General features: G+C 44.1%; 1 protein-coding gene across 1 annotated transcript in view; it reads right to left on the reverse strand.

Annotated features, from left to right (window-relative positions):
* Positions 1-3,576: 3,576 nt before the first annotated feature.
* The window catches only part of GPC4 (glypican 4), a 67,077-nt gene continuing 58,130 nt past the window's right edge, over positions 3,577-12,523 (reverse strand). The window contains exons 5-9 of the mRNA XM_086850024.1: positions 9,829-9,959; positions 9,480-9,626; positions 8,944-9,080; positions 6,605-6,780; positions 3,577-5,768 (exon numbers count right to left, since the gene is read on the reverse strand). Coding sequence (XP_086706150.1) covers positions 5,560-5,768; positions 6,605-6,780; positions 8,944-9,080; positions 9,480-9,626; positions 9,829-9,959 — 800 coding nt within the window. The 3' untranslated portion in view covers positions 3,577-5,559. The remainder of the gene's footprint in view (positions 5,769-6,604; positions 6,781-8,943; positions 9,081-9,479; positions 9,627-9,828; positions 9,960-12,523) is intronic.

Raw genomic sequence — 12,523 nt, forward strand, 5'->3', positions numbered from 1 at the left:
TAATCCTGAATTTTCCTGTTCAGACCAAAAGATGCCTTAGCTCCTGCTAACATCCTTGCCATTATGTTGATGCAAATACAGTCACGAGGCAATTACCAGCCCAGCCAAGGGCCAGCCATTGTGGGGCTGACAATAGCTTGTCAGAGGAGAAACAAATACCCTCAACCTTCTCCAAGATTTTAAGTCTCATTAGTGTAAATCAGTAACCCAATTAATGAGGGGTTTAGCATATTGATTTGCATCGGATTACAGGAATTAATGACACAGTAGAGGGACTCACTGGGGAGATGAGCAGCTATGCAGGGGAACTGTAATGCTGCAATACATGAACGAGGGCCACAGGCACCCCAGATTTTGTGATAGCGATGAAGCTGCTCCCACTCAGCTCCTGTGAAACCATCAGGGAGACAGACATTACCTGGCTGTTGAAATAAATCATAGACTCATTAAGACTGGGAAAAACCTCTACGAATATCAAGCCCAGCTCTTAGCCTATGAATGCCAGGTCCACCACCAAACCATGTCAATGATTAACAAGTGGAGCAGATTTGTTGATGCTAGTAAGAGCTGCTTTTAAAATCAAAACTTCTGTTCCAGCAGCTGCAGCAATCCCTGGCTGGTGTTGAGTGGAGATGGCTGGCAAGGGAGATCACCAAGGTCCACGGGTGAGATACATTCCCACTCTGCTGCTGCTGGGACACAGGGAATGCACAAGAGGAACCACCACAAAGATCAAAGGTTTGGGGAAAAGGAGCCAGGGCAGCAAGGAACCACAGGGCCACTGCTCATCGTAGTGAGCAGGCTAAGAGGCAAAAGGGTCTCCTTTTGGTCAAGGCAGAGCAGGTCCAGGGAGGAAAAACATCCCCAGTTGTTACCCACCCAACAGCACAGGGAGAGCAGCACCACATCAGGACTTACCATCAGCAACCCCCAAAACCTTCTGGGTTTAGCAAAAGCTTCTTTGCCACAGCTGCCTGCTCCTCCTGCAGCCAGCTGTGTCCCCAGCTGTGCCAGGCTGTCCAGCCCCCGGGATCATGAAAAGGACAGTTGTCCCAGAGAAGAGGGACAAAGGGACCCGCGTGCCCAGGATGCCTTCCCTTCCTCCCAGGGCAGGCAGCCCCTCCTTGCTCCAACAGTTATAAAAGGGCTCTCAATCCATGTAATCCATTAGATACAAATTACAGCAATTTGAGCACACTTAACCTAAAATTACAGCAAGCCCTTAAAGAGCTGTGTCTTCCCAGGCAATTTACACTGCTACAAGCGATCAAACAAACCACAGCAGAGGATTAAGGAACAAGAAAAGCAAACCAAACCCAGAAAACCTGATTCCTGAAATTATCAAGAAATACCCAGCATTATCAAGAAATGAAAACTATTACCAGGGCTAGTTCACACTCAGGCGGTCCTAAAACCACCACTACTGCATCATCTTTTACCAACCTGCGTCTTTCAGGTATCTTAAACCATTAAATCCCAGCAATTTGAAAGATGCCATGAAGCACAGCACACTTCACCATTTGGGATCAGTACTGCAGTGTTCCTGCATCAATTTTCACCCCTTTCTACGCATTTTTATATTTATTTTTAAATTACCACCAGTCCTAGAGAACATTCTGAGGAAGAGAAGCAGCAGGGGTCAGGCAATCTTGCCAGCCTGGCCAGAACTGCAGTGCTGGTTTATGAACCACTGCAGGCAAGTGTCCCCAGGCCATCACATCTGGCAGAGACACTGCAGTTACCCCAGTGGAGCTCACATGGAAAAAGAAAGCCATCAACATTAAAAAAAAACCCATAAGTGCCAGTAATTTTCCTCCAATAAACAGATGGGTTTGTCCAAGCCCTGATTTCCTGCAGCAGCAATGCCCATCAGCTTGCACACACCCCCCAGTCCTTGGTTCTCAGGGTCCCCAGGATGCTCCAGGCTGGTCTGCACTGGGCAAAACCCAGGTGTCTGCCACTAGGCTGTGGAGATGTGGCATGGGCTTCCCCAAGGACAAGAGCAAATGCTGTGGGTTTTGTGCTGGCCAGTGAAGGGCACAAGCAGCAGCTGTCACTGATCTGCTTACTGCTGTAACTGATGGGGGAGACTGCCACATTCACACTGGGCTGCACGTAGGAGGGAAGAGAGTGACATTGTGAGAAAGGTGACAAACAGGGCTGGAAACTACTCTAGGATAAGTAACAGCATCCAAAAAGATGGAAGGGATTTTAATGTGCTGTGCTCTGAGATGCCCAACACCAGATGCTACGATGAGGAAGGAGCCAGAACCAAACCAGAGGGCTTGCCTGGTCCAGCCAGGCATCAATCAAAGCAATTAGGGGCTGGTGATGGGAACAAGAGCACGATCTGGTGTAAGAAATGACCACTGTTTTGAGAGGTTGCACGCTCCAGAATTAATACACCACCTTGCCATGAGGACAAACACAGGTTGGCTCAGCCAGGACAAGAGCAGGACCCTGCCCTGGAGTGTGGAGACTCCTCTTGTTGCTGTGGCCATTTGTCCTGACATGGGGGGGGCACAAACACAGCACAAAATCAGAGACTCTGATCACAGCCCCATCACATGCTCTCCTTTTCCCCCTCCACGTGCAACCTGTGAAGCCATTTCAGGACAGGCACTGAGCTGTTAAAACAGGTCCTAGTAAGAGCTGGATCTTTTAATTCCAGCACTTTGGGAGACAGCACCTCCCATGCTGCCAAGGACACCAACTTTCTGCTTCGTTTTGCATTTGAAGCGCACTTACCAGCTCCATTAACTTTAATAATTAATTCTATATATGGGAATTTTTCTTTAAATCATGCTCATAATGGCATTGATCACATGGGAAAAAAAACCCAACAAAAAACATATGAAAGAGGGGAGCACATGCCTTCCCCGAAGGGAGCAGCATGTCTCATCCCTTCCCGTATGGTTTAGTTTACAAGCTCATGTCAGAGAGCCAACTTCACACACAAACACAAAATAAAAGCAGGAACACAACTTTTGATCGTCCTACATTGATGTTTACTCTTGTTTCCTGCAGCCCCAGGTGACAAATCTGTCCTTTATATACTGGAAAGTCTCTTGTGCTATTAACAAAGTCAACTGGACACGCTTAAAACTGATGGGAGGTCTTTACATTGGTGGCTTGTACCAAACCAAAGAATAATACTTAGTGAGCAATTAGTTATAAAATGATAAATATAAATTCAGAAGTGTTTTTGTTTTCTGAGCAGAAATGCTCAAAACCAGAATTTACAAGGAACTTTCTTACATAAGAACACTTAGGCCAAGAAGGGAGATGTTGGAGCAGGCAGCCGCTCTGAACATAAGGGCTTTTGTTCCACCAATCTCAGAGCTCTGAAGAAGTTTTACTTTTTTTATTCTTTTTTTTTTCTTCATTTAACTCTGCTGGCCTGCCAGCTGGGTATGAGCCAGAAGGGTTATCCAGTCAGACCTTACTGCGATATATTTACAATGGTAGTGCATCTAAGGTTTGTTTATTTCAGGATTAAAATTCAAATGGCTAGAACCATTTAAATAATTAAAGGGCAATCAGAAAATGCCATGAAACCAAACAAATCAGGAAAAGTCATGGAAACCATCAGCAATATTTAATTCAGAAATTCTCTTTGTTAGGGAACTTTGCTGAAAGAAAACAGCTGGATGTAGTTCAACCCTCTAAATTAAAAACAATCTAACAAGGTCTATAGGGATAACTCTTTCAGCTACATATTGGAGACCAGATTCACTTCTACCAAGTAAATGCAATAGCACTCAAAGCTAGAAAGGAAATTCCTCAGAACTGAGGTAGTTTCTAAGTATCAGCACATTTTCCAGTTCCTCGCAAGACAACTTAGCTATTTACAATCCATTTTTTCCCACACATAAATTTATAATTTTTTCAATTTTATGGTTCCATGATTTATTTTCTAAAGAAAAATAATCTAACCAGAATATCCCTAACTCTAGTAACATCATGTTTTAATAAATAACTGGCTACTTCTAGTAAAATTAAGCCTCCAGGATTATTTATACCAGCCAAGAATACTCTGTCTTTATAGCTTTGCAGAAATTTGGTGTGAAAATAAAGTTGAGTATAATGCTGACCCTGAGCTAACAAGTAATTAATGCTTCAATATAAAAATAGAAAATTATCCTTTAGGACACATGGGTGGAATAGAGCAGACCTTTTCTCTCTGGATTGCTCTCCTGGCCAGATCCAGGCATCCAGCCAATCCTAAAGGCTATCTAAAACAGGAAGAGACGTGAAGAATAGTTTTGAGTCTTTCCAGAGACATTGCCTTCGCTAAACTTTTTCAAAAATTATTTCATCTCTTTTCTTAAAAATATACATTTCTTTTATTCATGAGTTGCTGTTCACCACAACATTGTTCCAACTCCAAAAGCACAGGTAGACAGAGGAGGGTGTCTCATGTAGTGATGAGAAGCTACAGGTGCTGGGCATCAGATCTCAGGAGACCAAGCACACCCAAAATGAGGCATCTTCAGCCCTGCCAGCTCCTGCTTCCATGTACCTGCAACAGTGCCTGCTCCTTCTCTCTTGCCCCCATCAGAGAGGGAATAAAACTTTTACAAACACAAACCCAACCCCTCCCCACCTGCCCTCCCGCACAGGATTCCTTAAAACCAGAACCGAAACCGTTAAAAATTAACCCAGCATTCAGCTAACAAACGTGCAGACAAGACACATGTTGGCATTTGGATCTGCAAGACGACAAGTTGTTTCCAACTGAACAAGTTTAATGCCTCATTCCCATGGGGGATGCACGTTGGGAACTGACCCACAGGAGTTACAGCTAATTGCAAGGATCCCGGGGAACAAACGACAACTCTTCTCAGCGTCTGCAGAATGGGAATTCTCTGTAGTCCCTTCCAATTTAACCAAACCTCCTGTAAAGCGAGCACAACCTGCTCCTGGCATGAATGCCCTATGCAAACGGGGCCCTTGGCACGATGACCAGTTCTGCCTTCACCTTCTGTTTTTACCGCATAATGAAGACAAATGACTTCCACTTCTCTCCAAATAAGGCAACTAACAAAATGTGGATAAATGGGAAGTTAACTACATGAAACATTTTCTGCTTGTTGGGCAATTATTTTTTCCTCATAAGATAACATGATAAATAAAACCTGCTTCTGTACAGATATTTCTCATTTCAGAAACACATACTTGTTACAGGCCAAGAGAAGACCCTGGGGTTTTTGTTTTCATAAGAAATACAGTAAAAGAAAAAAACAAAACAAAACAAAAAAGAAGTGATAAAGACACAAATGCAGAGCTAACTACAGGCTTGTATATACATTTTTGTTATCCACCTCTAACATGGACTCTTGGTGAACGGGATAGACTGGTACTTCCCGTTCCTGTTATTCCCAGTTTAGCAAGGGAAAAAAACAATCAGTATCTTTAAAACCAGTGGCAACATAGTAAAAACTGTACACTGTTGTCCATTAACTTAAAAAGCAAAGTCTCTAGATGGTATAAAAGTGAAAGCAGGTGCCTTCTACCTCTGATAATAAAAGTCTTTTCCCCTCCCCCTATGCTGCACAATTATCTCCATTGTCTTTGCATGGCCAAGAACAAAATGCTAAGGAGCAAGGCTGCTTGTGATAGACCGCTTCTGGTGGCAGCAGAAGTGTTCACGGTCTTGTCACTCTTGTTGGAGTTCCCAGTGACCTCGGTGGCGTTGAACTCGAACTCCGGGGAGCACTGCTGGAGTTCGCAGCCGCTGCCGCTCTCCTCCCCGCTGCTCTCCTCACCTGGGGAAACAAACACACCTGCTGTCCTCCTCTGCTGGCTGCACAAGGCAGCATGGGGAAAAGGCGAGAGTGGGGCTGTTCTGGTGTTTATGAGAGGGAAGCATGGGTCCCCTGGTTAACGTGATTTCTGTGAGCAGTCATCACGTCTGGGCGAAGGGTGGAGCCCAGAAAGTCAACCACATCCTGGGCTGCATCAAAACCACTGTGAGCAGCAAGTCAGGGGAGGGGATTCACCCCCTCTAGTCCACTCATGAGACCCCACATGGAGCACTGCATCCAGCTCTGGGACCCCCAGCACAGGAAGGATCTGCTGGAGGGAGTCCAGAGGACGACACAGAAATACTCAGAGCCTGAGCACCTTTTCTATGAGTCCAGACTGAGAGAGCTGGGATTGCTGCATTAAGACAAGGGGTAATGGTTTTAAACTAAAAGAAATTAGATTTAGATTTTATATAAGGAAGAAATGGTTTTATGATGAGGGTGGTGAAACTCTGAGGCACAGGCTGCCCAGAGAGGTGGTAGGTTCCCCATCTCTGGAGAGACTCAAGGTCAGGCTAGTGCGATGGGGCTCTGAGCAGCCTGATGCAGTAGATGATGTGCCAGCTCATTGCAGGGGTGTTGGACTAGATGACCTTTAAAGGTGCCTTCTAACCCAAACCATTCTATGGCTTTGTGGGAACACCCCTCCTCACACAGCCTGTTGGAGAGGCTGGTTCCCACCCTCTTCACTAACACGCTTACCCACAGCTGAAGCTTAACCAGCTACCCGTGTTACCATGAAATCCAATTAAAAGGGGAAAAAAGAAAAAGCAAAAGGCAAACAACAGCAAACATACTTATGTCAATGAAGTCAACATCATTCCCACTGTAGGCATTCTTCAGCTTGTTGGTCATCACCCGCAGAGCCATGATTTGCCGGCGAATCACCATGTCTGGTTTGGTAATGTCAACTTCAACCTCTGGGTTATTCACTTGACTTGCTAAGCCATTTCCAGTCACTGCAAAGTCATACCTGAAAAGAAACCATTCCTGCTGGTACCAGAGCTGCAGCTCAGCAGGGTCCCATGCTGAAGGATGACAACGTGGGAACACTGCAATGACATCCCTGCTTTCAGTCTGGGTAATATTCTGAGCCCAACAGCATCTTTCCACATGATAAACCTCACACAGCCCTTCTTACCCTATCTCCCTTCCCTGCAATCTCTACAGCATGTGGAATGAAGGACTGTTTTAATTTACACTGTGCCACAAGGGCAAGGGAATGACAATTTTCTCCCCAACTTGAAAAGAAAAATCTGGGGTTTATATTAATAATAGCTTTCAACAGCATAAATCAGCTTGCTGCTGGCTACAGAGCAATACATGGTGCTGAGATGCCTTGATGCCAGTTAGATGACACTTTTGGGAACACAACCTTTCAGACCATAGTTATCCCACAGAAACCTATAGTAACTGTTGGAGGCAAGAGTGTCATTCTTGCTTTGAGTATTGCACCTTAACCATCAAGCTGGGATATTGAATGCGTGCTTCTCACCACGCAGACGTGAGATGCAATTTCCCTAATAACCCCAGCAAGAGAAACACCTGTGATGCTGAAGATGAGATCCTGAAGCCCCACATATCAGAGAAGGGGAGAGGCAAAATGCTCAGCTTCAGAAGGTGTACATGCTCAGGTCTGAACACATATACAGCCCCCTGGTTTAAAAGAGAGACTGAGCAACAAAACCCAACAGATTGCATTTCCTGACACAGGTATTTGAAGTATCATCTTATACAGCAGGGATAAGACACATTTCCCCTCTCCTCCAATTACCTGGCTTGCTAGAAAGATCAGTTTAACAGAAGAGAACATTACTTTTCTTAGTTATAATGCCAACATCAGTATCACAGGAGAGAGAAAAGCCTTTAGCACAGTCTACTGATCCTGGACATTGGGCAGTGAGAAGTAAGCATTCTCTGAAAAGCATGCTCAAACCCTGTCCTATATATATGGGAGTGACAATGACAGTGATAATTGGTAATGACAGTTTTGTTATTATTTGTGATCAATATATGTTTCAAAGAAGTCTAAGACCAAAGAGTGGAAGACTACTGAACTTCTGCCTTATTGGAGCCATGGAGAAAACAGTAAAACAAATTATCTTGTCCGACCCACATAGGATATGCAGCCTGCCCTGTCTCCTTGCCAAGTCACCATCTCTCCTCGATACTGGTGCCCCTGCACACACTGGAGGTATCTGCTATGAAAAGACCCTAGAAGCTACTGACAAACACAATTTCAGGAGGCAAAGACATTTCTTGTCCATATACACCCAAAACATCACCCTAGCAAAGTATAGCAGAGTTTTAGGCACACACAAAACAGGGCAAAATTATGAGGTCTGGCTTAGTGCTGTGGCCCAAAACTATCAAGAGCAGAATCTACTGCTGGAAAACCCCAGACAACTGCTTTTTTTAATGGAACATCTTGGATTGTGCTTATTTCCTCAGTAAGCAAACAGGAAAAAAAAAAAAAAAAAGAGAAACTTTTATTTCCAAAATAAAAGTAAAACAGTTACATAAACCATATGACAGAAAAACTCTGGCTTACTCATGTGTTGGCAATTTCTTCCTTACAAGAAAAAAAAAAAAGAAAAAAAAGAGAGAGTTTTGTAACTCTTTTTTCCCATATAAAGTGTGAATGTAACCACTGGCCCCCTTGTGCCACTGACCTCAGCAGTGGAGAAGGTCTCCAACCTCCATCACCCCTGTCCTTGCTCAACAAAGAAACCAGTTCCTGGTGTAAACACCAACTGGGGGAACTGGGGCAACAGCACTGTCAGACAACACAAGCACCTCTGCTCTGTGGCTGCAATACAGGATTTTGTACAGATCATCTCCCCAGTTCCACACACAACTAGTAAGGGGCTTAAGTCCAAGGAGAGATGACCTATTTGGGTATCTGTGCTCTGTTCCCTCCTCTAAAAGAAACTCCCACATAGAGGTTGGACAACACTTTGGTGCTACATTCCAGCTCTCCCACCTACAAAAACTAAAGGAGTAATAGCAGCAGCCTGTCTTGGGTGAGCTGGGATCACTCCTGTAGGAGAAAAGGGCTCAGGGAGAGGTGTCAGGACACAGGGAAAGTCTGGGGTGAGAGGGAAAGAGTTAACCAGGGGCAACAGCACCACCAAACCTGCTCTTGGCGCTCCCGTTCCAGCACTCGTTCTCATTGACAGTGCCTACAGACATCTTTTCATCATTGCAAATGTTGCCAGGAAGAGATGACCAAAATTTTTTGGCTTGTTTCAGCTTCTCTTTCACATCAGTAACCTATTAAATAAAAGAAAAAAAAGAACATAAGACATAATCCAGAATACCAAATGCTCAGTAAAAGTGAAGTTGGGAAGGTATTTTTTATCACAACAGACGTGTACAGGCCAGATCTTCAGGCTGTGAGTTTTGATGGTTGATTTACTTTTTTAATACAAAATTAAACACTGCTCCTCAAACACATATTATTCATAAGCCAAGCTTTTAACACAGGCACTCCTCTGACATAGAAGCATTGAGGTAATTAATGTCTAGAACTATGGACAGATTACACCCCTTAGAGAGTTTTAAGACACCTAAGGAATATTAAGAAAGCCTATCAATTAAAAATGGTAAATTATACACTGTGGTACCTGAGTATGAAGCGCCTGTGTGGCACCAGCAGGAACAGACACTCACCAGTCGGTCCAAGCTCGTGCCAGCAGCTGTTGTTGGTCGCTCCTCTGGGTTGTAGGGTCTGAAACGAGCACTGAAACTACTTTCAGAGACAGAGCGAGCAGTCCGGCCTTGGGCAAGTGTTTTTGGCTGGCCACAGCCCTGGAAAACCTATGGGAGAGAAGGAAAGGATTTTATGAAATAAGAGGTCACAAGAGCTTCCCTCTTCCAGGGTCCAATGCAGTATCTGCCCAAAATAATACATTAGCTTTATATATATTTGAAAGGGCATTCAAGGAAATGCATATTGACAAGAACAGGGAAATAAAACACATTAAATAAAAAAGCTCAAGTGTCCTCTTGGCTCATTTACCTTCTGAGACACCTGCATGCTGTTCTCCTGCATGTTCATGATCGCATCTGAAATTTTCACATCAATGGGGTCCATGACAGACTCAATGTTGAAAGGTCCCTCCAGCCTCTCTGCTACCAGCAGCATCGAATCTAACACATAGAGAGAAAAATGAAGGTTTTTAACGGAGGAGCTTCAGGAGTAAGAGTTAAGAAGGGTAACAGTTTGAGCACATGGACATTAACCACTGCAGTGTCACCTCTGACCAGCACACATCTCCAGGAAACATTTTGCTCGGTTCCCAGAGCCTACACCTTCACCAGACACTTAGATGCTGCCAGCACCAAACCACAGGCTCATGAACATCAAAAGCCATCACAGCCTGCCAACAGCAGCCTGTAATCAGCTCCTCCCATCAGAACAAGCATTACTAACACTCTCCTTTCCATGCTCGTTTATTAAAGGTTGCCTTGTGTCATTTGTTTTTCAACACTGCTTCCAAAGCCATCATCTTCCTCATGCTGGTCTTGAGCACAAGGCACCAACACGCAAGGGTCCAAGATAATCCTTGATACCATCTTTCCCTTATGGACAGCTACAGGAATTTTCCTGCCTGGGGAAGCTAAAGGATTGCAACTCCTAGAATTATATGGACAATTTGCATAAGGGAGGGAGTCTGTGTGAGTGCAGGGTGAATGCTGTACACTCATGGTGTATTTGACACATCTCTAAGCAAGGGGAGATGGAAAGTCCCTCAGCCAACACTGGGTCACTCCTCCTGTGCTGACATGCATGTCCTCATCAAATGCATCATTAAACACAGCAGCTACTGGACCATCCACTACTTCCTCTGGGAAATTATTACTGTCATTAAGGCTTTCACCCTGCACTGCATTTAAACCCTCTCTCTGGTTCTCCCTTACAAGGTGCCTCCAGGAATACACCTGGCACTAAGCTCTTGTCTCTTCTCACCCATCGCGACTTTAATTTACTGTTAGCTTTCACTGTGGTCCCTTAACCCCAAAGTATTTGCTGGTCTCCTCTCCTGCATCATTTCATGATGCTCTGCCACAAACTCATCTTTTTCCAGTTGCATCTAATTCTTCAATTTTTCCTAGCCTGAGTGATGAGGACAGAACAGCCCCTCTGGCCCCAAGGAGCTCCTCCCTGCTCCTAAGATATGCCTGGTCCCTTCCATTAATGAGAAATGGGCGTTTCACACTCAGTCTATTAATCTTTCTCATGACATTCATCCTCCTCCTAAGTGCAGAAGGTACTTTGCACAAACAGAAAACTTCTGTGAGCTCTGGCTATCTCTTAAATCTCTATAAAGAAACTCTACATACTGAACAATTTAGTAATAGTTCTGCCTTAGTGCCCAAATCATGTTAAATAAACTATATTAAAAAACCACAAATGATGAAAAATACACAACTATTTGTGTATGTAACATTATTATTATTAATAAAAACAACAAAACCCACCAATTATAACAATAATCCAACACCATAACCCCAACATGAATTGCAGACGCCTTCCTAGCCTGTAAATCCAGTTTTTAAAGAAAACTCAGTATTCTGACGATTTGCTAGGTGTTAGTTAAAGAACTATCATTAATTAACCCCTTCTCACTCTCTCAGCTCCACCAAGGTGTGGGTGTTTAGGAAGTGAGTCCTGGTGGTGCTGGAGGCCCCAGGAAAGGCCCTCACTCTGCAGCACACACCACCAGCATCAGTGACAGAGCTCTTTGCAGGGCACGGCTGGAATTTCACCGTCAGGGACTACAAACAGGTCTGAACTAAATGCATTAAAAAAAAAAAAAAAAAAAAAGAAAGAAAAAAGGAAAAAAAAAGGGGGACGGTAATAACAAATGAAACAAAGACTCTTAGACTGTATTGTGGTGGGCTCCAATAAAGTGATGCTTCAAATCTCTGAGTAATGACTGCTAGCATGAATATACCATTGTGCCGGAGGAGAGAAAAATGCTTTTGATGTGCCACCAAATGGAGACTTTTGTAAACAAGTGGAGCACAACTTAAATGTGTTCATCATTGTCAAAGCTTTTGGGGTTTTTCACGCGCATAAAGAACATCCCAGTGTAGTGTGGAGGAAGCCGCTCATTTCAAATAAAAATATTATGAATAGACAGATAATAAAACACACAAAATGCATAGGGTTTTGGGGTTTTTTTTAAAAAAAAAAGAAAAATCATTCCATTTTGTAACTACTTAATTCTCTGAGTGGCCAGGAAAGGCCACAGATCAATAAAGTGTTTGTGAAAGACTGAAAGGAAACATAAACCCCAATTCTTCTGGCTGTTTGGCATCTTTGTAAACTTTGAGCCGGGCAGGCCATCCACAAGACCATGGGAATGTAGAGCGAATTGGGTCCTTTGTTAGCAGGGGTGCCATGGCATTCCATGTATCACAGCCCAGGAATGCAGTCTCTGCTTTGACTGCAGATAGAGAAAATGCATTCGGCCTCCAGCAGAGCTGCCAAAGCTGGCAAGAAAAGATAAGGAAAGTAGTAATTGGAGTTGGGATTGATACTGGCAAGGAACACTAAACGAAATAAACTTTCATTAGAAAGGGGTGGGGAGGAGCAAGGGCTCTGGAGGGGGGGGAGCTCTGCCTCATCCACAGTTTTGATTTTGGAAGCATCCTGCAAACTTCTACCTCCCACCAGGAGCTGGCTGGTGTCCCCACAGCAGTGGTGA

This window comes from Cyanistes caeruleus, chromosome 14 (genome assembly GCF_971803275.1).
Source record: "Cyanistes caeruleus chromosome 14, bCyaCae1.hap1.1, whole genome shotgun sequence".
NCBI classification, from domain to species: domain Eukaryota; kingdom Metazoa; phylum Chordata; class Aves; order Passeriformes; family Paridae; genus Cyanistes; species Cyanistes caeruleus.